Source organism: Nematolebias whitei, chromosome 9 (genome assembly GCF_014905685.2).
Source record: "Nematolebias whitei isolate Nwh7 chromosome 9, NemWhi1, whole genome shotgun sequence".
NCBI lineage: Eukaryota > Metazoa > Chordata > Actinopteri > Cyprinodontiformes > Rivulidae > Nematolebias > Nematolebias whitei.
Window position 1 is genome coordinate 7,615,693 of NC_056506.1, and position 27,577 is coordinate 7,643,269.

The following is a 27,577-nucleotide window of genomic DNA, read 5'->3' on the forward strand; positions in this document are numbered from 1 at the left end:
TTGACCCTGCCCTTGATAAAACACAGTGGACCAACACCAGCAGCTGAAATGGCACCCCAGACCATCACTGACTGTGGGTGCTTCACACTGGACTTCTGGCATTTTGGCATTTTCTTCTCCCCAGTCTTCCTCCAGACTCTGGCACCGTTATTTCCGAATGACATGCAAAATTTGCTTTCATCCGAAAAAAGTACTTTGGACCACTGAGCAACAGTCCATTGCTGCTTCTCTGTAGCCCAGGTCAGGCGCTTCTGCCGCTGTTTCTGGTTCAAAAGTGACTTGACCTGGGGAATGCGGCACCTGTAGCCCATTTCCTGCACACGCCTGTGAAAGGTGGCTCTGGATGTTTCTACTCCAGACTCAGTCCACTGCTTCCGCAGGTCCCCCAAGGTCTGCAATCGGCCCTGCTACACAATCTTCCTCAGGGTCTGGTCACCTCTTCTCGTTGTGCAGCGTTTTCTGCCACACTTTTCCCTTCCCACAGACTTCCCACTGAGGTGCCTTGATACAGCACTCTGGGAACAGCCTAATCGTTCAGCAATTTCTTTCTGTGTCTTACCCTCTTGCTTGAGGGTGTCAATGATGGCCTTCTGGACAGCAGTCAGGTCGGCAGTCTTACCCATGATTGCGGTTTTGAGTAATGAACAAGGTTGGGAGTTTTTAAAAGCCTCAGGAATATTTTGCAGGTGTTTAGAGTTACGTCGTTCAGATGGTTAGGTTAATAGCTTGTTTAGAGAACCTTTTCATGATATGCTAATTTTTTGGGACAGGCATTTTGGGTTTTCATGAGCTGTATGCCATAATCATAAGTATTAAAACAATTAAAGACCTGAAATATTTCAGTTGGTGTGCAATGAATCTGAAATATATGAAAGTTTCATTTTTATCATTACATTATGGAAAATAATGACCTTTATCACAATATGCTAATTTTTTGAGAATGACCTGTATACATATACATATAAATATATATACATATATGTATATATATTTCATCCCACCAGTGAAAGACAAGTGCTTTAATACAAAAAACACCAACCTTCAAATAATCATGTTCAGTTATGCACTCAATAATTGGTCAGGAATCCTTTTGCATGAATGACTGCTTAAATGCGGCGTGGCATGGAGGCAATCAGCCTGTGGCACTGCTGAGGTGTTATGGAGGCCCAGGATGCTTCGATAGCGGCCTTAAGCTCATCCAGAGTGTTGGGTCTTGCGTCTCTCAACTTTCTCTTCACAATATCCCACAGGTTCTCTATGGGGTTCAGGTCAGGAGAGTTGGCAGGCCAATTGAGCACAGTAATACCATGGTCAGTAAACCATTTACCAGTGGTTTTGGCACTGTGAGCAGGTGCCAGGTCGTGCTGAAAAATGAAATCTTCATCTCCATAAATGATGGAAGCATGAAGTGCTCCAAAATCTCCTGATAGCTAGCTGCATTGACCCTGCCCTTGATAAAACACAGTGGACCAACACCAGCAGCTGACATGGCACCCCAAACCATCACTAACTGTGTGTGCTTCACACTGGACTTCTGGCATTTTGGCATTTCCTTCTCCCCAGTCTTCCTCCAGACTCTGACACCTTGATTTCCGAATGACATGCAAAATTTGCTTTCATCCGAAAAAAGTACTTTGGACCACTGAGCAACAGTCCAGTGCTGCTTCTCTGTAGCCCAGGTCAGGCGCTTCTGCCGCTGTTTCTGGTTCAAAAGTGGCTTGACCTGGGGAATGCGGCACCTGTAGCCCATTTCCTGCACACGCCTGCGCATGGTTGCTCTGGATGTTTCTAATCCAGACTCAGTCCACTGCTTCCGCAGGTCCCCCAAGGTCTGGAATCGGCCCTTCTCCACAATCCTCCTCAGGGTCCGGTCACCTCTTCTCGTTGTGCAGCGTTTTCTGCCACACTTTTCCCTTCCCACAGACTTCCCACTGAGGTGCCTTGATACAGCACTCTGGGAACAGCCTATTCGTTCAGCAATTTCTTTCTGTGTCTTACCCTCTTGCTTGAGAGTGTCAATGATGGCCTTCTGGACAGCAGTCAGGTCGGCAGTCTTACCCATGATTGCGGTTTTGAGTAATGAACAAGGCTGGGAGTTTTTAAAAGCCCCAGGAATCTTTTGCGAGTGTTTAGAGTTATGTCGTTGATTCAGATGGTTAGCTTAATAGCTTGTTTAGAGAACCTTTTCATGATATGCTAATTTTTTGGGACAGGCATTTTGGGTTTTCATGAGCTTTATGCCATAATCATCAGTATTAAAACAATTAAAGACCTGAAATATTTCAGTTGGTGTGCAATGAATCTGAAATATATGAAAGTTTCATTTTTTTCATTACATTATGGAAAATAATGACCGTTATCACAATATGCTAATTTTTTGAGAAGGACCTGTATATTTAATGTAAAATGTAGTGGAGTAAAAGTTGAAAGTACCCATGTTTAACTCTACTTAAGTAAAGTACAGATATCTAAAAATGTTAAGTCTGGTCCTCTGGACAGGTTCATAAAACAAAAAAATATTGAAACGTTTTGTCTTTCGGATGAAAGATGAAACGTTTCTACAATTTTTTGTTTTCTGAACCCGTCCAGAGGACCAGACTTAACTTTTTTAGATTTTTCTACCTGGATTATTGAGCATGCATCAGGATAAAGTACACATACATGAAAAATGTACTTAAGTACAGTAATGAAGTACTTGTACTTTGTTACATTCCACCATTGTATGCAAGAGAGGCAAGGTGATCAAAACACAAGGTGTTGAACTACCTGAAGGCAACACTGCAGATGTCCAGGACAGCTACAAATACTTTGGAATCCTACAGGCAAATGGCATTCATGATTCTGTATAAAATTCAGCCACAACCAAGTACCTGCAGAGTGTGAGGCAGGTCCTGAAGAGCCATCTAAACAGCAAGAATGTCAACACATATGCAGTGCCAGTCATCAGATACCAGCTGGTATAATAGCCTGGCCAAAGATCCTCACAATGCATGAAGAGTTTCATTCAAGTTCAGCACCCTGAGACTATACACTAAGGGTGCAATCACACCAGTCCTGTTGTCCCAAACTCTAGCCCGTTTGCCTAGGAAGTCCGGTTTGTTTGGGGAGGTGTGAACTCGCCATCGAACTCTGTCACGGAACAAAAAGGTGAACTCTGGCCCAGTCTAAAACCTAGGTCTCGGTCCGGTAGAAGAAAACTCTAGCATGGTTCGAGTACAGTGTGAATGCCGGGCACCGCTCCGCAAGCAGGAAGTGGACTATAATGCAGGGCAAACAAACACACATTTCTCTTACCTCATATGGAGTCGTCAGCTGCCTTGTGTTAAAAACAACATTCTCCATGGTCTGCCTCATCTTCCACTCATGCTGAGTCCATTGATGAAAAATGACAAAATATAACTCCTAAAACCGCTAAAATTTGACGCCACTCCGTTTTTGTTTTTATTTCCAGAAGTGTCTTCAGAGGTTTTTGGGTCGTTTCTTTCAGTAGTTCTTGGTGTAGCGCCACCACAGGCGAGTGGGGAACAGGTTGGTTCAACAGGTTGGCTCGACTGCACAGTGCAGTGTGAATGCAAACGCACCAGCTCAAATGTAAACAAAATGTTATGAATATTGGTCCCCAACCGAACCGAGTCTATCAGGAGTTAAAACAGCCTAAGAGAAAGGAGGGAGGCAGAGGACTAGTGAGCGTCCGAGCCACAATAAAGGATAAACCAGCTAAGATCCTGTTATACATCAAAAGGAACATCCACAATGATGAAATGATGAGTGAATGTTTCAGGCAGCTGCAGAAACCCAATGTGGAAGAGATGGAACAAGAGGAGCCATCATGGAAAGATGAGCCCCTGCATGATGTACCACCAAGAGATTGAGGAATTGGCTGATATCAACAAATCCTACTAGTGGCTAGAGAGGGCTGGACTGAAGGACAGCACAGAGGCACCAATCATGGCAGCACAAGAACAATCAGTAGAGGCTGGGGTCTACCATACCAGACAAGACACAAGGTGCAGGCAAAGATGCCCCTGAGACAGTCAAACACATAATAGCAGGGTGTAAGATCCAGGCAGGTAAAGCATGCATGGAACACCATAACCAAGTGGTTGGAATAATATACAGGAACATCTGGAATAATGTACAGGAGCCAAGTAAGGACTGGAGGTCTCACAGTCAAAGTGGGAGACCCCACCATGGGTGGTGGAGAATGGAAGGGCTAAGATACTGTGACACTTCCAGATCCAGACGGACAAACAGGTGATGGCTAACCAACTGGACATTGTGGTGATCGACAAGCACGAGAATAAGGCAGTGGTGATAGATGTAGCAACTATAACATCAGGAAGAACGAGCACGAGAAGCTCAAGAAGTACCAAGAGCTGAAAGAGGAAATACAGACGTTGTGGAGAGTCAAAAGTGTCAGTAGTCCCAGTGGTCACTGGAGCATTTGGTGCTGTGACCCCCCAAACTGGAAGAGTGGCTCCAACAGCTCCCAGGAACAAGCTGAGAGAGCTCTGTCCAGAAGAGATCAGTCCCAGGAACAGCTAAGCTACTGAACAGAACCCTCAAACTTCCAGGCCTCACAGTGGTTTCCAACCCTGGTCCTCGAGGAACAACAACACCCTGCATGTTTTAGTTGTTTCCCTGCTTTGGCACACCTGATTTGTGTGAATCGGTAATTAACAGGCTTATACAGAGTTTGAATTTGTAAGTAAATCACTGAATCAGGTGTGTTGGAGCAGGGAAACAACTAAAACATGCAGGGTGGTGTTCCTCAAGGAACAGGGTTAGGAACCTCTGTGGTAGAAGACCTGAGTTTGAAGTGAAGAGGAACCACCCAAGTGGAAGAGTAGGGAAAGCGTGAGGTTTTTTTTTTTTTAAATAAAGGTTAATAAAAATATAGATATTATTATTACATTTAAACAATTATAAGATTGATTTTTAATACAAATTTTGTTGTTTTAGAATGATGGTTTTGGTTTCATTGAAAAAACATGGAACTTTTTACCTGAATCCTGAGCTATAAGTTTAAATAGTAAATGGACTGTACTTATATAGCACCTTTCTATCTAATCAAGCTACTCAAAGCTCTTTACACTACAATCTGTGCCGCATTTACCCATTCATACAGCTCTATACTAGATCTCTACAAAGCTAATTGAACAACTCATTCTAAAGAGACTAATCAGTGCTTTATCACATTCATACACCGATGGGACACACATCAAAGGCAATGAAGGGTTCAGTGTCTTGCCCAGGGACACTTTGGCATGTGACTGATGGTGGATTCGTACCCCCAACTCTTTCATTGGAGGACAAATGCTCTAACCACTCAGCCACAGCCGTCCTTAAGTTTACAATGAACTAATATTTATTACCATGAATCAGAGCAGATACACTGTGTACCTCCGAACATGTAACATGTTACATTCAAGTAACAGAACATATGCTTTTAGTACAATACATTGACTAAACATACATTTAGAAGAAGTGTTTAAATCTAACAACCAACAAAACTGGCAAAAAAGTATTTGCTGTCAGTTTTTTAACTATTTTTGACGTTTTATTTTAACCTAACATTATAAGCAAAGTTTAAAAGTATGGTTATTTCAGAATAAAGTCAAAGAATTTTTATGACTAAATTACACTAAAAACAGATGCTTCTACCTAATGTTTCTCATTTCATAAATAAATCCTTTAGTGCTGCAGGAGCTCAGCAGTTTGTGCCGCTGTCAGCAGGTTCAAGCTCAGGTTCTGTCAGGAAGGGCATCTGATGTGAATCAGTTAAACAAATCTTTTGTGAGAGCTCGCTCGCTGTTGTGACGCCGGAAGAAGGGAGAGGCTGAAAAAAAACAACAACATAAACTATTCTTTTAGTAAATAAAAGTTATTATTTGGTTCTCAACCAGAAGTATTTTTGGAATATATTACAACCAAGACATAATTATTCTAATAATTGAAACTTTGCATTTATATTGAACACTAGACATTCAGTGTGCTGACTCCCACATTCATCTAGGTCTTAATATGAAGACGAGTTCCTCCATTCCACCCATGGCACCAGTTTGGAGCGTTAACACACAAATTAACAACTCCCTGTTTTCACTGCAGTGTCTCAAGAATAATAAAGAACACAATTATTTATTTGAAGATCTCAAATTTTCTAGGCTTTAAGTGTTAGGTCGTTTTCACACCAGATAGTCCGGTAGACTCGGTTCAGTTCGGGACCAATATTCATGACCTTTTGTTTACATTTGAGCTGGTGCGTTTGCATTCACACTGCACTGTGCAGTCGAGCCAGCCTGTTTACCCACTCGCCTGTGGGGGCGCTGCACCAAGAACTAGTGAAAGAAATGACACAAAAACCTCTGAAGACACTTCTTCTTCTGGAAATAAAAACAAGAACGGAGTGGCATCTAGTTTTAGCAGTTTTAGAAGTTATATTTTGTCATTTTTCAACAATGGACTCAGCAGAAGATGAGGCAGAAGACCATGTTGAATGTTATCCTGATACATGCTCAATAATTCAGGTAGAAAAATCAAAAAAAGTTCAATCTGGTCCTCTGGACATTCAAAAAACAAAAAAGACAAAAAACAAAACAAAGCAAAAAAAATGTAGAAATGTTTCGTCTCTCATCCGAAAGACTTCCTCAGTCTGAGGTGCTGTGATGTAAAAAATGGCAGTTTGGCTTTCTTGGACTGTGAGGTCTCAGTCTCTGATAGAGGACATTTGCAAACTGAGGTGTACCGCAAACCCACCCACACAGACCAGTATTTGCAGTTTGACTCCCATCACCCTTTGGAGCACAAGTTACGAGTCATCAGGACTCTGTATCACAGAGCAGACAGCATCCCCACTAACTCAGGAGCCAGGCAGAAGGAGAAATTCTACACAAGACAGGCTCTAGAGCAATGTGGATATCCTAACTGGGCCTTCCTGAAAGCAGAGAAGAAACCCAAACAGGATTCCAGTCAGCCATCAGGTGAAAAGGAGGAACCCAGACCCAGACCAGTGGTCATTTCGTATGTTGAGGGAGTATCAGAGAAACTGAGACGTTTATTTTCTAAACATAACATCCCAGTGGCTTTTAAACCCCAAAATACATTACGGCAAAAACTGGTTCATCCCAAAGATCCAGTCCCCCGGCACAAACAGATTAATGTTGTGTATGCTGTTCAGTGTCAGGAGGGCTGTGATCAGTCTTACATCGGGGAAACTAAACAGCCACTGGCCAAAAGGATGGCCCAGCACAGAAGATCAACATCATCAGGCCAGGATTCTGCGGTCTACACTCATCTCCAGGACAGTGGTCACTCTTTCAGGGATGAAGATGTTCACATCCTGGACAGAGAGGAACGATGGTTTGAGAGAGGAGTAAAGGAGGCCATCTTTGTAAAAAGAAATCGTCCATCATTAAACAGGGGTGGAGGCCTCCGGGTTCAACTGTCCCCCTCTTACAATGCTGTGATTGCTAGTATCACTCAGCCCTCTGTGAATAGTAAACAGCCATCAGTGTGCTAATGATCCATTGTTAGGCTGATGGTCCTTCTTGACCATGTGAGCAGCTGGTTTTGATTGTCAGCAGCAAACTGGTTGATCCACTCTGAGAAGGTGCTATTTAAGAGACTGAGCTGAAAACAGCACCTCAGACTGAGGAAGTCTCTCGGATGAGAGACGAAACGTTTCTACATTTTTTTGTTGTTTTGCTTTGTTTTGTTTTTTTGGAATGTCCAGAGGACCAGATTGAACTTTTTTGGAAATATACATGGCATTTATTCAATTCAATTCAGTTTATTTATATAGCGCCAAATCACAACAAAGTTGTCTGGGGGAACTTTACAGAAACATTCACATACCTAAAAGGCAATTAGTAAAGTTCTCTATCTAAGGAGGCCAGCAGACAAGTTGAATCTTATGATGTTATATTTCCCTATACCTTCCTAACTAAGGTTCTTGTTTGTCCCTCAACTTGGGGGGGGGGGGGGGGGGGGAGAGACAGGTTGGCTCGATTGACTCGGTGCACTGCGAATCAGAACTGCACCAGCTGAAAATGTAAACAAATGTTCCGAATTTTGGTCCCCAATCGAACCGAGTCTACCAGACTATCAGGTGTTAAAACAATCTAAGACAGGATGCTCTGATAAGACAGTCAAGCCCAGCTTTTTTCTCTTGTACTCATCACTGATGGTATGGGGTTGCATGAGCTCTTGTGGCATGGGCAGCTTGCATGTCTGGAAAGGCACCATTAATACAGAGAACTATGTTCAGGTTCTAGAACAACATATGCTCCCATCTAGACGTCATCTCTTTCAGGGAAGACCCTGCATTTTTCAACACGATAATGCCAGACCACATTCTGCAGCAATCACAACATCATGGCTACGTAGGATAAGGATCCGGGTACTGAAATGGCCAGCCTGCAGTCCAGATCTTTCACGTATAGAGAACATTTGGCACATCATAAAGAGGAAGGTGTGACAAAGAAGGCCCAAGACGATTGAACAGTTAGAGGCCTGTATTAGACATGAATGGGAGAGCATTCCTATTTCTAAACTTGAGAAACTGGTCCCCTCTGTCCCCAGACGTCTGTTGAGTGATGTAAGAAGAAGGGGGGATGTCACATAGTGGTAAAAATGGACTTGTCCCAACTTTTTGTGGATTTGTTGACGCCATGAAATTTGGAAACAACAAATTTTTCCCTTAAAATTATACATTCTCTCAGTTTAAACTTTAGATCTGTGATTTGTGTTCTATTCTGAATAAAATATTAGATGTTGGCACCTCCACATCATTACATTCAGTTTTTATTCACAATTTGTTTAGTGTCCCAACTTTTTTGGAATCCGGTTTGTACGTTTCCCCCCGTTGTGTCCGTGTAAATAGGGACCTATTTACACGGACACAATGGGGGGAAAACGTAGTTTTTTTTGTATGTTAATTAGAGGAAAAGATCCGCGTTGACACTGTCTTATTTTGGGTTTACATGCATCCGCAGGAATCTCTCCCCCCCCCCCCCCGCTCTCCCGAATCCGCTGTAGTTACCATCATTAGATGGCGCTGTGAATTTTGTGCCTTCACCTAATGCGCATGCATGCTGCCTCGGCACGCTCCTTTCCTTTGAGCTAAAAAGCTCTTCTAACAACATCTTTAAAGCTGGGTTTTGGCTGGATTTTGGATAAGAGTTGACAGATTTGACGCCAAGCGGGACCGCTTCATCTAACAGCTCCACACCGGTCACTGAGTGGACCAGAACCGAGTCGATGATGTTGGACTTTACTTTGTGATAATCAGTAGCTGATTTACAGCAGGTAAATCAACGTTCTTAATAATGTTAGCTTGTGTTTACTTTGATCACACAACAACCAACTGAGTTTTTATTTTTCCTGAAAGAAGAAGATGCTGTCTCCCACCAGGCGGACTGGTTTTGAACGAGGCTCGGCTCAGGTGCAGAGCAGGAGGACGTTGAAGAGAGAGCGATGTTGGATGAACTATTTATTTTAAATTCCCCTCAGTTGTTTTATTCAATCCATTCAATGTTTTAAGCTGCATTAATCAAAGTAGTGATAGCCTGAACGAGCCAGATGGACAACGTGGGACTTCCATACCGGATGAAAACAGGAGTCCAGTTCATTAACGTAGTTTACAGTTAACGTGTTTTTAATAGTGTGTTCAGTTTAATTATCAGTATTTGTGTGACATACAGTTTGTGGTGTTGAATAAATAAATAAAAATTAAACCTGATGTCTTCATTTTCAACTTTAGTGTTCACGCTATATGTTTAGCATCATTTTAAATTTGAATTACATAATGTCCAGATAGCTTCATTTAGCTCAGAGCTTCATTATGTCTCTCACACTAACATAAATACTGTTTATTATTATTAAACTTATTATTTAGCACATTTAGTATGTTATAGTGCAGCGCAATGTGTGCGTGTGCCACGTTCTATAAACAGTGACATTAGAACTAGATAAGATTGTGTCTCTTCGAGCACAGATGTCGGTCACAGCACCTGGAATCTGACGTAGATTAACTACGAGATTAAAATATATTCCATCAGTCATAGTTCAGAAAGCAGTGTATCTGCCACCATGTTGATAGAAATATAGCGTCTGTCCGCGTGTGCACATGTGGTTTAACACAAAGCCTCAGCGGGAGATGTTTACATTTTCAGCGGGGGGTCAGCGAAAAACCTCTGGAAGATAGATTCAGAAACCTCCGGATTCAAAGGGGGGGGGGGGGCACTGGTGTCGTGTAAATGATCAGCAGAACCACAGAGAGAAAGCTGCGGATGCACTCAAATATGCGCCTTGTAAACTGCCCCTAACATCTAAACCAGGGGTGGGCAACTTTTTTTTTTTTTCCAGAGGGCCAAACATATTTAAAGCAAGTTAAGAGCCGCGTAGAGAGTTGGTAAATAAATTTTCTTTAGGATAGATAAACTGGAGGACGTCTTCAGGCTTTTTCTTGTTGGTGTCTCTTCACAGTTTCGAGTGGTCACTGCTCCTTTCCATCATGTTGGCTTTGCTGACTTCTGGCTGGCTGACCAGCTGAACTCCCTGGTGGTGGTTCTGATGGACCTGGAGTATATGATCTGTTTCTACAGTTCTGAGCTGACCTGGACAGGATACGAAGGACTCCTAATTAACACCGGTGAGATCTTAGACTTTAGCACTGATAATGTGGTTCAGAGCAGTGAGGACTAATGCATTGTTGTTCAATTTTCAGAACAAAGCATGTGTAACACCTACTCCTACGGCATCCGTGCTGTCATCAAGTGTCTTCCAGCATGGTTTAGATTTGCCCAATGTCTGCGACGTTACCGGGACACCAAACGGGCTTTTCCTCATCTGGTTAATGCTGGGAAGTACTCTACATCCTTCTTTGTTGTCACCTTCTCTGCCCTCTACAGCACGCACAAAGGTAAACTGGAGTTTAGGTTCTACTTTTACTAAAATCTTAATTTTTATGGACCAAAGATGGCTTGGAATATAGAAGCACACTCCAGGGTTTTCATTTTTCACACATAATCCCAAGAATGTTGATAATATTAATACTAATAATGGTATTAATAAAAAATCTGTAATACTTAAAGATTTTTGTCCCCCGAGTGAAGAGGGGGAATTAGAAAAACATTCTGTCCATCTGTCCGCCCGTCCATCAGTCTATTGTGAACATAACTTGTAAAATAAGTGAGGTACTGACTTACATTTTGGTGCGTTGCTGCATCTAGGCATAAGAAAAGTTCCTTTTGAAAATTGGACGCCCATGTCAAAATCCAAAATGCCCATTTTATATTCAATAGTCCCTCGCTACTATGCGGTAGTGATAGTAGCAAGTAGCGATTGGATGTGCAAAGGTGGCAGAAACAAATCATAGAAGACTTGCAGCTGAAACTAAAGCAGTGGTGTTTCTAAAAAGTACTAACTTGGGGGGGTTAATGCATGTTGCATTTTTCAGATTTTGATATGTAAAGAAAAATGTTGAATACTATGGATCATTGTCTTTCCACTTAACTGGTATGTGTAACTTTGTGTAGGTCTTTCACATAAAATCCAGTAAAGTAGTTTACAGTTTGTGGTTGTAATGTGACAAGAACGCTGAAAAATTCGAGGTTTGAAGACTTTTTCAATATACTGCATTTGTAGACTTGCTTGAATTGTATCTCAAGCCTTGAGAGTGTGGCTTCAATCCAGCCAGGACAAAAGACTAAAAAGTCTCAATCCAGTCTGTAAAAAGACGATCAGAAACTCAGACCTTTGACTGTCAGAGAGTATTTCATACTGACTCGAGGTTTCTGTCAGGTGCCCGCTCTGAAGCTCAGATCTACTTCTATCTGTACATTGCCTGTTTGGTGATCAGCTCTTGTTATACACTGATCTGGGATCTGAAGATGGACTGGGGCCTGTTTGATCGCAACGCAGGAGAAAATACCTTCCTGAGAGAGGAGATTGTCTACCCACACAAGGTATTTGGTAACACAGACAGATGGTTTGAATTCCAGAGAACTTACTTTAACCCTGCTGTGTTCTGCACTTTCTCCCTCCAGGCTTACTACTACTGTGCCATTGTGGAGGATGTTCTCCTGCGTTTTGTCTGGATTTTAACAATCACCCTCACCTCGCTCACTAGTTTTTCAGACATCGCAGACGTTTTGGCTACAGTATTGGCTCCACTAGAAGTCTTTAGGTAAAAGTCAAAGTTTTTGCTGAGTTGTGTTTCTTTTGGCTTTTCTTCAGAACCAGTTTTTCTGTCCCACGCTGCAGAGCGAAAAGGTGGAGTTGGAAATGCCCTCTATCCATCTACTCACATTGAGCAAGATAATTTGAAAAATAAGAGATACCAACTTCCATTTTGGTGTGTGTTTGCATCTATGTGTATACAGATATATACCAGTATATGTACAGTATATCCAGGGCTTAATTTGTAAACCGGTTGATGCCAGAATACAAATAGTGTGTGTGTGTGGGGGGGAAGAAAATCCCAGAAAATTTTGAATAGAGTAGATGCCCATCCATCCATCCATCCATTTTCTTTACCCGTTTATTCCATTTTGGGTCACGGGGGTCGCTGGTGCCCATGTCCAGCAATCACTGTGCGAGGGGCGGGGTACACCCTGGACGGGTCGCAAGTCCATCACAGGGACACATAGAGACAAACGAGACAAACAAACATTCACTCTCTCATTCACACCTAGGGACAATTTAAAGTTACCAATCAGCCTAACATGCATGTTTTTGGTCGGTGGGAGGAAACCGGAGTACCCGGAGAAAACCCACGCATGCACGGAGAGAACATGCAAACTCCACCCAGAAAGGCCCCTGGACCGGGGTTTGAACCAGGGACCTGCTCGCTGAGAGGCAGCAGCTCTACCAGTTGCGCCACCGTGCTGCCTAGAGTAGATGCCATTTCCTGCATTTTGGTGTATTTTAACAGCCTTTTAAACATCTACGTTTACCTACATTTGTAAACACTTGACTAAATTACTATTTTAGAGAGCTTGTCCAAGAAAAAATAGAGCAGCTCTGATTCTGTCAAGTGTCCTAACCCCACCTCCCCTCACTTCATGGTTCAAGCCGAACTCTTCTTCGCTATATTCAGTCCTGCGTGTTGTTGCTCCTGCTGCTCCAGTCTCGATTACCACTGCCTTCAGTTGCTTCATTTCTCAGTTGTCCAACTAAGGGCAATCCATCCATTCATTTATTTTATGAAAGTAAATTATCTTTTCGACATTTTGATCGCTGTTATTTTGACAAATTAGTGCCATTGTTTTGATATATGATTAATGTGAATAATACACATCAACTATTTCTCTCATTGTATTATTATTATTTTTTTACTGTAAGCTTTTTTATTTATTATGTCTGAAATGTATGTGGGAGTTCCGACACATCAGCAGTTGTACACGCTGTAGAGCTGTCTGGAGACGCTCCTGTACGTAATGTGCACTGTCCACAGGCATGTCCCACAGAGATGAAGACACTTCATCCCAGCAGGACATGCCGTCCATGTCTTTGCTGGGTAGGAGCGTGTGCGCGAGCTGGTGCGCGAGCTGGTGCGCGAGCTGGTGCGCGAGCTGGTGCGCGAGCTGCGGCCAGACCATCCACTCGACAGACTGGGTCCACTGGGCCAAAGGCAACGTCTCCTGTCATTGTATTTTTAATAAATAAAGAAATTTTTTATTAATAAGCCACTTAAACTGTCAAACTGATTTGCAATTAGTTGTGCTGTTTAATTATATTTTTGAGTTTTTTAATAAAAATGCACGATGACTTGGGACTTTTACGGGTGGAGATTTGAGTTGCCGGATCCAAGCAAACAGTTTCCAGAACACACCCTGTCAAAATAAGTGAGTTCTTGGATCTTGCAGGATCCAGCTCAAAGATCTGTGTATATCCAACATTTTGGATATTGGATATACCATACCATACCAATTTATTTATATAGCACTTAAAACAGCAACAAGGCCAACCAAAGTGCTGTACAAAAGAACACAAACATGCACAGCAGACAGGAAAACATAAAATAGAAATACAGATACAAATAGCAGCAGCACGGTGGCGCAATTGGTAGAGCTGCTGCCTCTCAGCGAGCAGGTCCCTGGTTCAAACCCCGGTCCAGGGGCCTTTCTGGGTGGAGTTTGCATGTTCTCTCCGTGCATGCGTGGGTTTTCTCCGGGTACTCCGGTTTCCTCCCACAGTCCAAAAACATGCATGTTAGGCTGATTGGTAACTCTAAATTGTCCCTAGGTGTGAGTGAGAGAGTGAATGTTTGTTTGTCTCGTTTGTCTCTATGTGGCCCTGTGATGGACTTGCGACCCGTCCAGGGTGTACCCCGCCCCTCGCACAGTGATTGCTGGACATGGGCACCAGCGACCCCCGTGACCCAAAATGGAATAAGCGGGCAAAGAAAATGGATGGATGGATGGATGGATGGATACAAATAGCAATATGATATGGACATTTTGGCTATCGTCAATACCGATATTTGGAGGGGAAGGTGAATGCCGACAACCCATATATTGACTGAAATTATTTTAGCATTGTCAACCCCAAAAATCTAAGTAAACAGCGAGTGGAGCAGGACTTGTCTATTTAGCGCAGCTGTTAGCAATTATGAAGCTAAGCTAATCAGATCCATGCTATACGTAGTCCCACAGTAGGTTTACAAGTGGTGCTCTGGTCATAAAAACAGTCTTCCTAACGTGCATTCACATTTGCGACCCTCCACTATTCACCATAAAGTTATCAAATGTGTTACATAAATATAAATTAAACAGAATCGCCCTTTCTTGTTTATTGTTTAAACAGTCATTCACATATGGTGAAGGTCTAATTAGTATTGCCTGCAGAAGAGTTTATTTTTCTTTGCAGAGAAGTAAATATTTCAGACAAACAATGCATTTCATTGAGGATGGCAAAGATAACATTACTAACAATGGATGTCCTCACAAACTGGAAGCTCAATCCAACAGGACTGGTAGCTATAACTACTGACAATGAGGCTAATGTCGTGAAAGTGGTGCAATTGAACACTAGCGTTAGCTCGCTAACTTGAGAGGCGCATTGCTAATGACAAGAGGGTTGGAGGATTGAAGAGAACTTAATTATTGTTGATTTATTTTACAGATTAGTTAAAATAAACTTACCATGCTTTATTTAGCAAAATATGCTACACAGTTGCTCTCTGCTTCAACTGTGTGAGTCAAGTGAACGACCATGACTTGAAAGTAGTCTTCATGCGGCCTCTGCTGGATTCTTCATACAACTATGGTTAATTCCAGCATTTTAGGGGTGAAAATTAGAAGTGTTTATATCGACGAATAATGGGACAATTATCACTGATACTGATGGGTCCCCAAAATATCTATATTGGCCCTACTGATGTATCGGTCAGGCTCTAATGTAAAAGTTCCTCATGACATTTGGGTTGCCATGTCAAAAATTCAAAATGGCTTGTCACCATATATGCATATACAATATATGTAAACATGGTTAGCTAGATAACGTGAAAAATGAGCAATGTTCTGACTTTCAGTTCTAGTTGTAAAAAGGTCAAAATCAAAAACTGATTTGCCACAACAAAATCCTTTAAAGCCACCAACATACAACGGCCACTCTGATCATTTGAAGAAACTATGCTTTCTAGTTTTTATATTACTTTATAGTATAGTTTCGTCAAATGATTGGGGTGGCCAAAGATTAATTTTTGTCAGGTTTTTTCGTGGCAGATCATGACAGAAGAACCCAGTTGCGCAGGCAGGACTCAGGAGGCAGATGAATAAAATAAAATACTTTAATAATAATAATAATAAATCAAAAAGGCTGACATGGCAGCAAAACTTACATGGGCTCAGGAAACACGATCACTCAGGCAGGACAAGACAGGCATTACCCAACGACGAACCGACAATGACAGAACTGACAGACAGACTTTATATACACACAAACAGGACATGACACAGGTGACGATAATCAGACAATCAATTCAGACACAAGGGAGAACAGACAGGGGGAAGGCCCACTGGATGGTGCCATCCTTACAATTTTTAGTGGCCAAAGCCACCATTAGCCACCCACTGGCTCTGCCATTGTACTAGGTGTTGGATAAAATTTCTCGGTCCACTCATCGTATCTGGATAAGATAGAAAGGCGCTATACAAGTACAGTCCATTTACCATTTACTGGGATCCGTCACTCTGTGCTGTCTGGGACAGGCAATAAAGAAAAAAAAACCTCCTTCTGTTCTTCTTACCCACAGTGTAAATCCGACTCACTTGAATATCTTGCAGTGCAAATCACCCACTTCCAGAGTTTCAGGCTAAGATCATCCTAGTGATGGAAAAATTATAAAGCTGTAGCCGTTTTAGTTCAACCTTTAAAATAACATTGTGCATAATCTGTTAATACTCAGATTATTTTTTGTTAAAGTCAATTAGCTGTGGCAGCAATCTTCAATCAGCATGGTTCCAAATGTTAATTAGTTATAGACATACATCCAGTGATTATTTTATGAAAATGTTATTATAATCTGTCCAGTGATTCAAGAGATATTTTGTTAACAGACACAGGCAAAAACAATTCTACCTTTTGGCAGCAAAGGGAAATAATCTGATCCCATATTTCTAAAATGCAAGTGTGTATCTAGTAAAAATATTTAAAATATGGATATAAGAGTAAAACTGAATGCTTCAGATCTGGGCTTGTTGTGGCCATTAACAGTGGTTTGTCTTTTTCCAGGCGTTTTGTGTGGAACTTTTTTCGTCTGGAGAATGAGCATCTGAATAACTGTGGTGAGTTCAGGGCTGTCAGAGACATCAGTGTGGCGCCGCTCAATGCTGATGACCAGACGCTGCTGGAACAAATGATGGACCAGGAAGATGGAGTGAGGAACCGGCAGGGCAAGAAAACCTGGAAGAGGAGCTACAGTATGAGTCTGCGCCGACCACGACTGGCCTCACAGTCAGTATTCATCTTAGATAGAACATGCTAGTTGTTTAATTTTTTTGTCATATCACAACCATCATATCTGGGATGTTATTTAATGAGAGTCTGCATAAATATGAAACTTCCGTTTTTAAGAAACACTGAGATATGCCGGTGTAGATTCTCAGTAATCTAAGACATGGCAAATCCCCAAAATAAACTTGTTTATAAACAAAACAGCTGGAATTCTGTTCTGTAGATGGACATTTCACTTCCCAGCCAGGGAGCATTCTCAATTTATAACTGAAGAATGTGAAGTTCCAAGCTTTAAACTGCTAGAGATACTAAGTTTATGTAGTTAAACTCATGATTAATCTCTTACCCAAACTGTGGTCCTATGTCTTGGCCACTTCAGTGAGCAGGGTGGAGCTGTCAAATGAACACCACCTGGTGGTGAGTTGGATTCAGAGGCAGGGGAGGCTGCTGGAAAGACCTGGTCAACCCAAACAATTTGTGAGCGTGATCTGGGAACATCTGGTGGAGTCCCCTGTTTGTGAGACCCATACCTTCAGGAAAGTTATCACATATTTCTGGTTAGGTTGGGAACATAGAGTCCAAATGGGCACATACAGCTTCCAGGATCTGTGGCTTGAAGGTTACTGGTGCCTGTGGCGCCATCAATCATAGAACCTGCTGGTGGACACCAGCTGTGATATTTAGCACAAAGCTGAAGAAGAAGCCTTAGGGGTAGGCTGGCCCTAAGGACTCCTGAAGCTGCTGATGTGTACAGGGTAGCCAGAAGGACTGTAGCTTCTGTGTTTGCAGATGCAAAATCTCTGGCATGGAGGGAATTTGGAGAGGCCATGAAGAACTTTTGGTTCTGGCAAAGCATTTGTTTCAGAAAGGGAAAACAGGCCTAATTTCTGGCTGTTCTTGTTTTGTGTGAGGAATTGCTAACCTATAGTTAGGGTCGGCTTGGGTTTCCTGAGCTGTCCCTTAGTTATGCTGCTATAGGCTTAAACTGCTGGAGGACAAACTGACCACACTTTTCACTCTGCTACTGTCTTTGCTTACTCTGCTCAACCTGTTTTGTATTTGTAATTATTTTTTTCTATCCTTAACATGTGGTTGTTTTTGTTTTTCAGGTACACCTGGACCTACCATTCTATGTTTGTCTGTCTCTTTTTCCTGTCCTCTCAAACCAGCCGGTCAAAGCAGATGGCCGCTTGTCCTGAGCCTGGTTCTGCTGGAGGTTTCTTCCTTTTAAAAGGGAGTTTTTCCTTTCCACTGTTGCCACTTTGCTTGCTCAGGATGGGAGACTGCAACGAAGCCAAGATTCAACTTGTCTGCTGGATTCCTTAGATAGAGAACTTTACTAATTGGCTTTTATGTATGTGAACGTTCCTGTAAAGTGCCCTGAGACAACTTTGTTGTGATTTGGTGCTATATAAATAAACTAAATTGAAATTGAATTGAAATTTCATCTTAGCAGGTGTTTGTTAGAAAATGCAATACAGTAGTCCCTCGATCATCGCATGGGTTACATTCCACACACACCCACAATAAGTGAAAAATCGCAAAGTAGAAACACTACATTTATTTTAGTACAAACCAGATTCCAAAAAAGTTAGGACACTAAACAAATTGTGAATAAAAACTGAATGCAATGATGTGGAGGTGCCAACATCTAATATTTTATTCAGAATAGAACACAAATCACAGATCAAAAGTTTAAACTGAGAGAATGTATCATTTTAAGGGAAAAATTTGTTGTTTCCAAATTTCATGGCGTCAACAAATCCACAAAAAGTTGGGACAAGTCCATTTTTACCACTATGTGACATCCCCCCTTCTTACATCACTCAACAGACGTCTGGGGACAGAGGGGACCAGTTTCTCAAGTTTAGAAATAGGAATGCTCTCCATTCATGTCTAATACAGGCCTCTAACTGTTCAATCGTCTTGGGCCTTCTTTGTCACACCTTCCTCTTTTTGATGCATCAAATGTTCTCTATTGGTGAAAGATCTGGACTGCAGGCTGGCCATTTCAGTACCCGGATCCTTCTCCTACGTAGCCATGATGTTGTGATTGCTGCAGAATGTGGTCTGGCATTATCGTGTTGAAAAACGCAGGGTCTTCCCTGAAAGAGATGACGTCTAGATGGGAGCATATGTTGTTCTAGAACCTGAACATAGTTCTCTGCATTAATGGTGCCTTTCCAGACATGCAAGCTGCCCATGCCACAAGCGCCCATGCAACCCCATACCATCAGTGATGCAGGCTTCTGAACCGAACGTTGATAACAACTTGGGCTATCCTTGTCTTGTATCTGGTCCGGATGACATGGCGTCCCAGTGTTCCATAAAGAACTTCAAATCGTGACTCATCTAACCACAGAACAGTCTTCCATTTTGCCTCACTCCATTTTAAATGACCACTGGCCCAGTGCAAACGTCTGAGCTTGTGGAGCTTGTTTAGAAATGGCTTCCTCTTTGCACTGTAGAGTTTCAGCTGGCAACGGCGAATGGCACGGTGGACTGTGTTCACTGACAATGCTTTCTGGAAGTATTCCTGAGCCCATTCTGTTATTTCCTTGACAGTGGCATTCCTGTTTGAGGTGCAGTGACGTTTAAAGGCCCGGAGATCGCGAGCATCCAGTAGAGTTTTACGGCCTTGACCGTTACGCACAGCGATTGTTCCAGATTCTCCAAATCTTTTGATGATGTCATGCATGGTTGATGATGATAACTTAAAAGTCTTTGCTATTTTACTCTGAGTAACACCATTCTGGTATTGCTGCAATATCTTTCTGCACAACAATGGTGGAATTGGTGATCCTCTTACCATCTTGGCTTCTGAGAGACACTGACACTCTGAGAAGCTCTTTTTATACCCAATCATGTTGTCAATTGACCTAATTAGTGTTCATTGGTCTTCCAGCTGTTCGTTATATGCTCAATTTCTATTTTCCAGCCACTTATTTGCTACTTGTCCCAACTTTTTGGGGATTTGTTGACACTGTGAAATTTTGAATCAACATATTTTTCCTTTAAAATGTTACATTTACTCAGATTAAACTTTTGATCTGTCATCTATGTTATATTACAAATAAAATATTGACATTTGCCATCTCCACATCATTGCATTCAATTTTTATTCACAATTTGTTTAGTGTCCCAACCTTTTTGGAATCCGGTTTGTACTTATGTATATATGAAGGCTTTATAAACCCTTCCCACACTCTTGCAATGTTCTAAACTCTTAAATCTACAGTACATAATTTTATCAACATACATATATGTACTGCACATTAGCTACTGCAAAATTTTATATGGGGACTCATCAGCCTTGGCCCATGGTCCCATGGCCGGGTTCTGATCGGCTCTCTGCAGTCTTTGAGCACCAGATGCTTTCAGCAAGAGCCAGACCTTTGGAAAGCTGGCCCAAAACCGCACAATGGTCCAGATCAAGTCCAAATAATCCAGAAATCCGATTAAAAAAAATTCCGGGTGAGCTCCAGAGAAGACACCAGACAGCCAATCAACGCCTCCCCGCTCAAGAGGCTTCATGGGCCGGCAAGCAACACTCAGATTGACCGAAGAGGCTGGAAGTAGTTCTCGTCTGGTTCTGGTCCAGTTCTGAACGGCTCTCTGTATCCACTGAGCGCCAAAGTCACTATGAATAAGGACCAAACATTTTAGTCAGGTTCAGATCGGATCAAAACTTTCCCTCCATTTTGGCAGAAAGCAGCGAGCCAGAAGCAATTTCAATTCACTTTCAATTCAGTTTATTTATATAGCGCCAAATCACAACAACGTTGTCTCAGGACATTTTACAGGAACATTCACATACATAGAAAAGCCAATTAGTAAAATTCTCTTTGTAAGGAATCCAGCAGAGTTGAATCTTGGCTTTGTTGCAGTCTCCCATCCTGAGCAAGCACAGTGGCAACAGTGGAAAGGAAAAACTCCCTTTTAAAAGGAAGAAACCTCCAGCAGAACCAGGCTCAGAACAAGCGGTCATCTGCTTTGACCGGCTGGTTTGAGAGGACAAGAAGGAGAAACAAACACAGAATGGTAGGTCCAGGTATAGGTCCAGGTGTACCTGAAAGACAAAAAATGCATGTTAAGGATAGAAAAAATAATTACAAATACAAAACAGGTTGAGCAGAGTAAGTAAAGACAGTAGCAGAGTGAAAAAGTGTGGTCAGTTTGTCCTCCAGCAGTCTAACTAAGAGACAGCTCATGAAACCCAAACAAAGAAACTGTCCAGATGACCTGACTGAACATTGTTGCATCCTTCCTACTATCGCTTCCTGTTCCCTGTTAGATGAGGCAACTTTAAAAATGTCACTAGATCCTGATTTGTGTTTGGACAGTTTTTGTCCTGTTAAGCTCTCTGAATTGTTAAAAATAATAACTTCCTCCTAATCATCCACATGTCTACTAGATCCCATCCCAACCAGACTATTTAAAGAGGTATTTCCCTTAATTAATATCCACATTTTGGATATGCTTAATTTATCTCTAATGAATGGTTACGTACCACAGCGTTTTAAGATTGCTGTAATTAAACATTTACTTAAGAAGCATAATTTTGACTCAGGAGTCCTGGCCAACTATAGACCTATATCTAACCTAACTTTCATCTCAAAAATTCTAGAGAAAAAAAATCGATCATCCAGGTAGATAACAACAAAAAAAGTTAAAAGGTTAAATTGTGTCATCTGGACAAGTTTCTTTAAGTGAGAAACATTTCATCCCCCATCCAGAGGAGTTCCTCAGTCTACGGCCTGCCAACCAGGTCTGATGACTTCTGTTGTGCCTTGATGCTATATAAATAAACTGAATTTAAACAGAATGTGGTGGTTCCCGTTTTATAAAAGGTGACTGGAGAGTGCATTTTAATCATCAAGAATTGTCACTTCTCAGCCTCCCCAGGAAAGTTTACTACAAGGTGTTGGAAGAGAAGCTCCAATTGATTGTCAGATCTCTAATTCAGGAGGAACTGTGTGGCTCTCATCCTGGTTGTGGAACAGTGGACTGGATCTTAACCCTGGCAGATGCTAAGGGTTTTATGGGAGTTTGACACGTTAGTCTAGTTTTGCAGACCTGGAGAAGGGTTATAACTATTGCCTGAGACATTCTCTGAAGGCTCCTGTGGGAGTATGGTGTGCCTGGGTTCCTTTTAAGATCTATTTGGTCCCATTATAATCAGAGCAGGCTGTGTCTGCACAGAGTTGAGATAATTTGGGATGCAAGTTGGACTCTGCCAGGGCTGTCCCTTGTTTCTGATCCTGTTTGTGGTATTCATGGACAAGATTTCAAACTGCAGTCATGTTAGAGAAGAATATCTGGTTTGGGAACATCAGGGTCTCAGCTTTGCATCTGAAGTTGCCTCCCTTTGGAGGTTTTCCAAACATGTCCCTCTTGGAACAGACCCCAGGTCAGACCCCTAGCTTGTAAACAGAAGCAAAGACTGTGTTATGTGTGGAGTGGAGGTGGTTGGTTGGCTGGGGGAGTTATGGAGGTTTATTACTAGTGGTGGTTTGGCTTTGTGGGGCGATAATAGAATAATATTTAAATGGTGACCAGTGAATCAGTGATGTACTTTTGCTTGAGATGTCCATCCATGGTACAGTTCAAAATGAAGAGTCAGAACTGTTCTGTTCATACAATTACAAAATATAGCCTGTTTAGCTTTGGAGAAGTAAGAAGAGTAATCAGTAGTTTTCTGGAATCACAGTCAGCGTATATCAAGCCATGAAATTTATTTTTAATAAACTAAAATGTGCCATGTCTACTTGGAGATGTACAGGTCCTTCTCAAAAAATTAGCATATTGTGATAAAGGTCATTATTTTCCATAATGTAATGATAAAAATGAAACTTTCATATATTTCAGATTCATTGCACACCAACTGAAATATTTCAGGTCTTCAATTGTTTTAATACTGATGATTATGGCATACAGCTCATGAAAACCCAAAATGCCTGTCCCAAAAAATTAGCATATTTCATCCCACCAATGAAAGACAAGTGTTTTTAATGCAAAAAACACCAACCTTCAAATAATCATGTTCAGTTATGCACTCAATACTTGGTCAGGAATCCTTTTGCATGAATGACTGCTTCAATGCGGCGTGGCATGGAGGCAATCAGCCTGTGGCACTGCTGAGGTGTTATGGAGGCCCAGGATGCTTCGATAGCGGCCTTAAGCTCATCCAGAGTGTTGGGTCTTGCGTCTCTCAACTTTCTCTTCACAATATCCCACAGGTTCTCTATGGGGTTCAGGTCAGGAGAGTTGGCAGGCCAATTGAGCACAGTAATACCATGGTCAGTAAACCATTTACCAGTGGTTTTGGCACTGTGAGCAGGTGCCAGGTCGTGCTGAAAAATGAAATCTTCATCTCCATAAAGCTTTTCAGCAGTTGGAAGCATGAAGTGCTCCAAAATCTCCTGATAGCTGCTGCATTGACCCTGCCCTTGATAAAACACAGTGGACCAACACCAGCAGCTGACATGACACCCCAGTGACTGTGGAAACTTGACACTGGACCTCAAGCAATGTGAATTCTGTGTCTCCTCTCTTCCTCCAGACTCTGGGACCTTGATTTCCAAAGGAACTGCAAAATTTTCTGTAATCATAGAACATAACTTTGGACCACTCAGCAGCAGTCCCAGGCGAGATGCTTCTGATGCAGAAGAGTGGCTTGACCTGGGGAATGCGGCACCTGTAGCCCATTTCCTGCACACGCCTGTGCACGGTGGCTCTGGATGTTTCTACTCCAGACTCAGTCCACTGCTTCCGCAGGTCCCCCAAGGTCTGGAATCGGCCCTTCTCCACAATCCTCCTCAGGTTCCGGTCACCTCTTCTCGTTGTGCAGCGTTTTCTGCCACACTTTTCAATTCCCACAGACTTCCCACTGAGGTGCCTTGATACAGCACTCTGGGAACAGCCTATTCGTTCAGCAATTTCTTTCTGTGTCTTACCCTCTTGCTTGAGGGTGTCAATGATGGCGTTCTGGACAGCAGTCAGGTCGGCAGTCTTACCCATGATTGCGGTTTTGAGTAGAATCAGAATCAGTTTATTATCGCCATGTCAATGAACAAGGTTCACAAACTAGGAATTTGCTTCAACATAAGGTGCGAAGAGTAATAAAGTAAAATAAAGTAAAAATAAAGTAAAAATGAAGTAAAAATGAGAACATTACATAAGACATAAGACCTGTGTACACCCACAAATAAAGTAAAATTAAAAACATAACATAACCATATATACAACCATACAATAGAAAACAATAAAAAAGCTTAGAAAACAGTACAGATGGAGTATTCAATTATAATACAGATGTAATGTGACCAAAGCAGAAATTATGAGATAGCATTATGAGTGTTCAGGAGTCCAACAGCAGAGGGGAAGAAACTGTTCTTATGGCGGGAGGTTCTGGTCCGAATGGACCGAAGCCTCCTGCCTGAGGGGAGTGGTTCAAACAGTCCGTGTGCAGGGTGAGCAGGGTCAGCTGTGATCCGACCTGCTCGCCTCACAGTCCTGGAGACGTACAGGTCGTGGAGGGATGGAAGGCTGCAGCCGATCACCTTCTCAGCTGAGCGCACAACGCGCTGCAGTCTGAGTCTGTCCCTGGCAGTGGCCCCGGCGTACCACACCGTGATGGAGGAGCTGAGGATGGACTCGATGATGGCCGTGTAGAACTGCACCATCAGCTTGGCCTTCTTCAGCTGTTGCAGGAAGTACAGTCTCTGCTGGGCCTTCTTGATGAGGGAGCTGATGGTCGGCTCCCACTTGAGGTCCTGGGTGATGGTGGTGCCGAGGAACCGATAAGAATTTGCAGTGGTGATGGGGGTATCATTACAGGTGAGGGGGGGCAGAGGGGCTGTGGCTTTCCTGAGTAATGAACAAGGCTGGGAGTTTTTAAAAGCCTCTGGAATCTTTTGCAGGTGTTTAGAGTTATGTCGTTGATTCAGATGGTTAGGTTAATAGCTTGTTTAGAGAACCTTTTCATGATATGCTAATTTTTTGGGACAGTCATTTTGGGTTTTCATGAGCTGTATGCCATAATCATCAGTATTAAAACAATTAAAGACCTGAAATATTTCCGTTGGTGTGCAATGAATCTGAAATATATGAAAGTTTCATTTTTATCATTACATTATGGAAAATAATGACCTTTATCGCAATATGCTAATTTTTTGAGAAGGACCTGTAGGTTCAAGCAGGTTTTTTTTTTTTGTGGACGCTGTACCAAAGGTTAAAAAGCTTCTTGTAGGTGTTTCCACTGTCATTTCCCTCTGTAAGTGCTTTCTGTTCTCTTTCTCTCAGGTCAAAGACTCGGGACACCAAGGTTCTGATTGACGACACCGACGATGATTCCTGACATCAGGCCACGCCCCTTGCCTGGGTCCAGAATTTATTCAAAGGTGGAAACTCTGTTTCCTGAACCAGAAATCACCCAGCAAGCGGGCGTTGAACTTTTGACCAAAAATGAGTTTTGATCTTGTAATCATTTTTTTCTTCTTTAATGCACAAGCTTTGGCTTGGGTTCACAATTATTTCCAGGAAAGATTTTTACCAGCACTATGGTTTTCCTACCATCAGTAAAAACTCTACCTTACCCAAGCAGCAGTGGTCTGACACTAATCAGTGGACGTTTTAAAACCATTTGGTCATTGCTTTGGGTCTTCTCAGAACTTCAGCAGAAACATCTAATCTCTCTCACACGAAGGTCCTGATAAAACTTGGACAGTGAACATAAGGGTCACTTTTTCATTTTTTCATTTGGACCAATAAATCAACTAGAATTATTTTTTTCACAAGATGATTTAAAGGTTCCCCCTTATTTTCCTCTGCTTCCACCATCCCAGGGACAGTATACAGTGATAATGATCCCCCCCCCCCCCCCCCAAAAAAAAATCCACTCATCACAGAGCTGCCTTCCTGTACCTTACATGCTTTAGCAACACACAGATACGGACTTTGTTGAAAAAAGGTTGAGCATGCCTGCCATGTGTTCACACACGCACACACCACATGGACTTGGACCCGTGTCGTTGGTCATGGACACAGATGAATCACTCTTTTTGTGGTTGTAAATAAATGAAAGTAGTTCAGAAAAGATGTGAAGTTGAATCTGTTTGGAACAGCAGCTGGAATGACTTCACCTCAAAGCTCAGGTGGAAGTTTGCTTTTGTTTTAAAGGACTGATGAAGCTCCCCCTACCCCCTCCACTGCACCCCAGCCTTAAACTTGTCTTGTTTTCTCTTTGTGACTGGAGACACGTCCAATGAATACCTGTCAACTCATTCAGGTGACTTTCAATTCCTCCTGGGCATTTACGTACGTTGGATAAAACAAGACAGGAAAGGTGATGAAGATGATGATGAAGAGAGCCGAGCTCACATGTTTGTCCCCGACTTGTCCAAATCTCTAGTTTTAGGAAGATGCTTGAAAACGAAGCAGGATCCAAGCATTCTGCTCCACCTTCAACACAGATCCAACTTTTAGCTGCAAAGCTCTTTAAATCCAAAGTGTTTGTTCCGATCGAGTCGTTCTGATCTCATCAGCTGTTGTACAGACGTTCAGCATTTCATCTCTTATTCAGACATTTGTTAAAGGTTTTATTTAAATAGCAGCTTTTTGTCTGCTGCAGAATCCTGGTTTTTGTTTTTTGTATTTAAAAACAATGATGGAGAAAATGTTTTACCTTGTGAAGCTTTTTTAAATTATTTTTATTTGAAACACTGCCTGAAACAATCATCCTTCATCGTTTTATCCTAAAGTAGCTTCAAAACCTTTAGTTCCTGTTGATCTGGTTCTGCCCCAACCCCCCAACCCAGGTTTACATGCACTTTGGAGCTCATCTTCATTTTACTGCTTTTCCTTTTTGTCTCTGACTGTTGAAAACAAATGTCAAGCTCCAGACGAGCTGGAGTTTGTAGAATTCTGATTTGGTTCTTGTTTAAATATATAAGATCAAAAGAAATGAAAGTCCTAAATGCATCAAATGTAATTATTTTTAAAGTGGTTTTGTCTGTTTTGTTTTTTACTTGATCACTTTAGATTTTGAGCTTCTTTAGGTTAGAGTTGGTCGACTGGAGAAATAAACTTTTAAATCTGAACGGATGTTTCCTTCCTGCTGGATCAACTCACCTGTCGGACTGGTTTAGGATGAAGTGAGAGTGGAAACGTAAAGTTTGGACCTGCATGATGTTTTCATGAGATGTCTGTAGAACGTTCTAATGTCCAACAGAACCAGGTTGATGTTGGAAAGATAAAACGCATCTGGTGTCAGAACACAGCTGTAAACTGAACAAATCCTGACTCCTGCTTTGGATTCACTCAGACTGTGTCTTTAGTTCTAAACTTCCGGTTGTCCATCACAGTTCAGTCAGGTCCTCTGGACGGTTTGTTTTTGAAACATTTCATCTCTCATCCAAAAGAGTTCTTCAGTCCGAGGAGCCACAACAAACTCAGTCTTATAAGTAGCACCTTACATAGTGGGTCAACCAGGTTGATGTTCTGGTTTTGAACCATATAAACCTTCGTCCATGTGTGCGGATGTTTTCATAGAAAACAACTCATAAAGTTTCTGTTAAAGAACTCAAGATTCTTTGTACTTTTTTAAAACAGAAGAAGA

General features: G+C 42.0%; 1 protein-coding gene across 1 annotated transcript in view; it reads left to right on the forward strand.

Annotated features, from left to right (window-relative positions):
- The window catches only part of LOC119414864 (xenotropic and polytropic retrovirus receptor 1 homolog), a 178,691-nt gene extending 153,373 nt beyond the window's left edge, over positions 1 to 25,318 (forward strand). The window contains exons 11-16 of the mRNA XM_037681984.1: positions 10,486 to 10,651; positions 10,727 to 10,921; positions 11,803 to 11,966; positions 12,048 to 12,187; positions 16,738 to 16,959; positions 25,264 to 25,318. Coding sequence (XP_037537912.1) covers positions 10,486 to 10,651; positions 10,727 to 10,921; positions 11,803 to 11,966; positions 12,048 to 12,187; positions 16,738 to 16,959; positions 25,264 to 25,318 — 942 coding nt within the window. The remainder of the gene's footprint in view (positions 1 to 10,485; positions 10,652 to 10,726; positions 10,922 to 11,802; positions 11,967 to 12,047; positions 12,188 to 16,737; positions 16,960 to 25,263) is intronic.
- Positions 25,319 to 27,577: the final 2,259 nt, after the last annotated feature.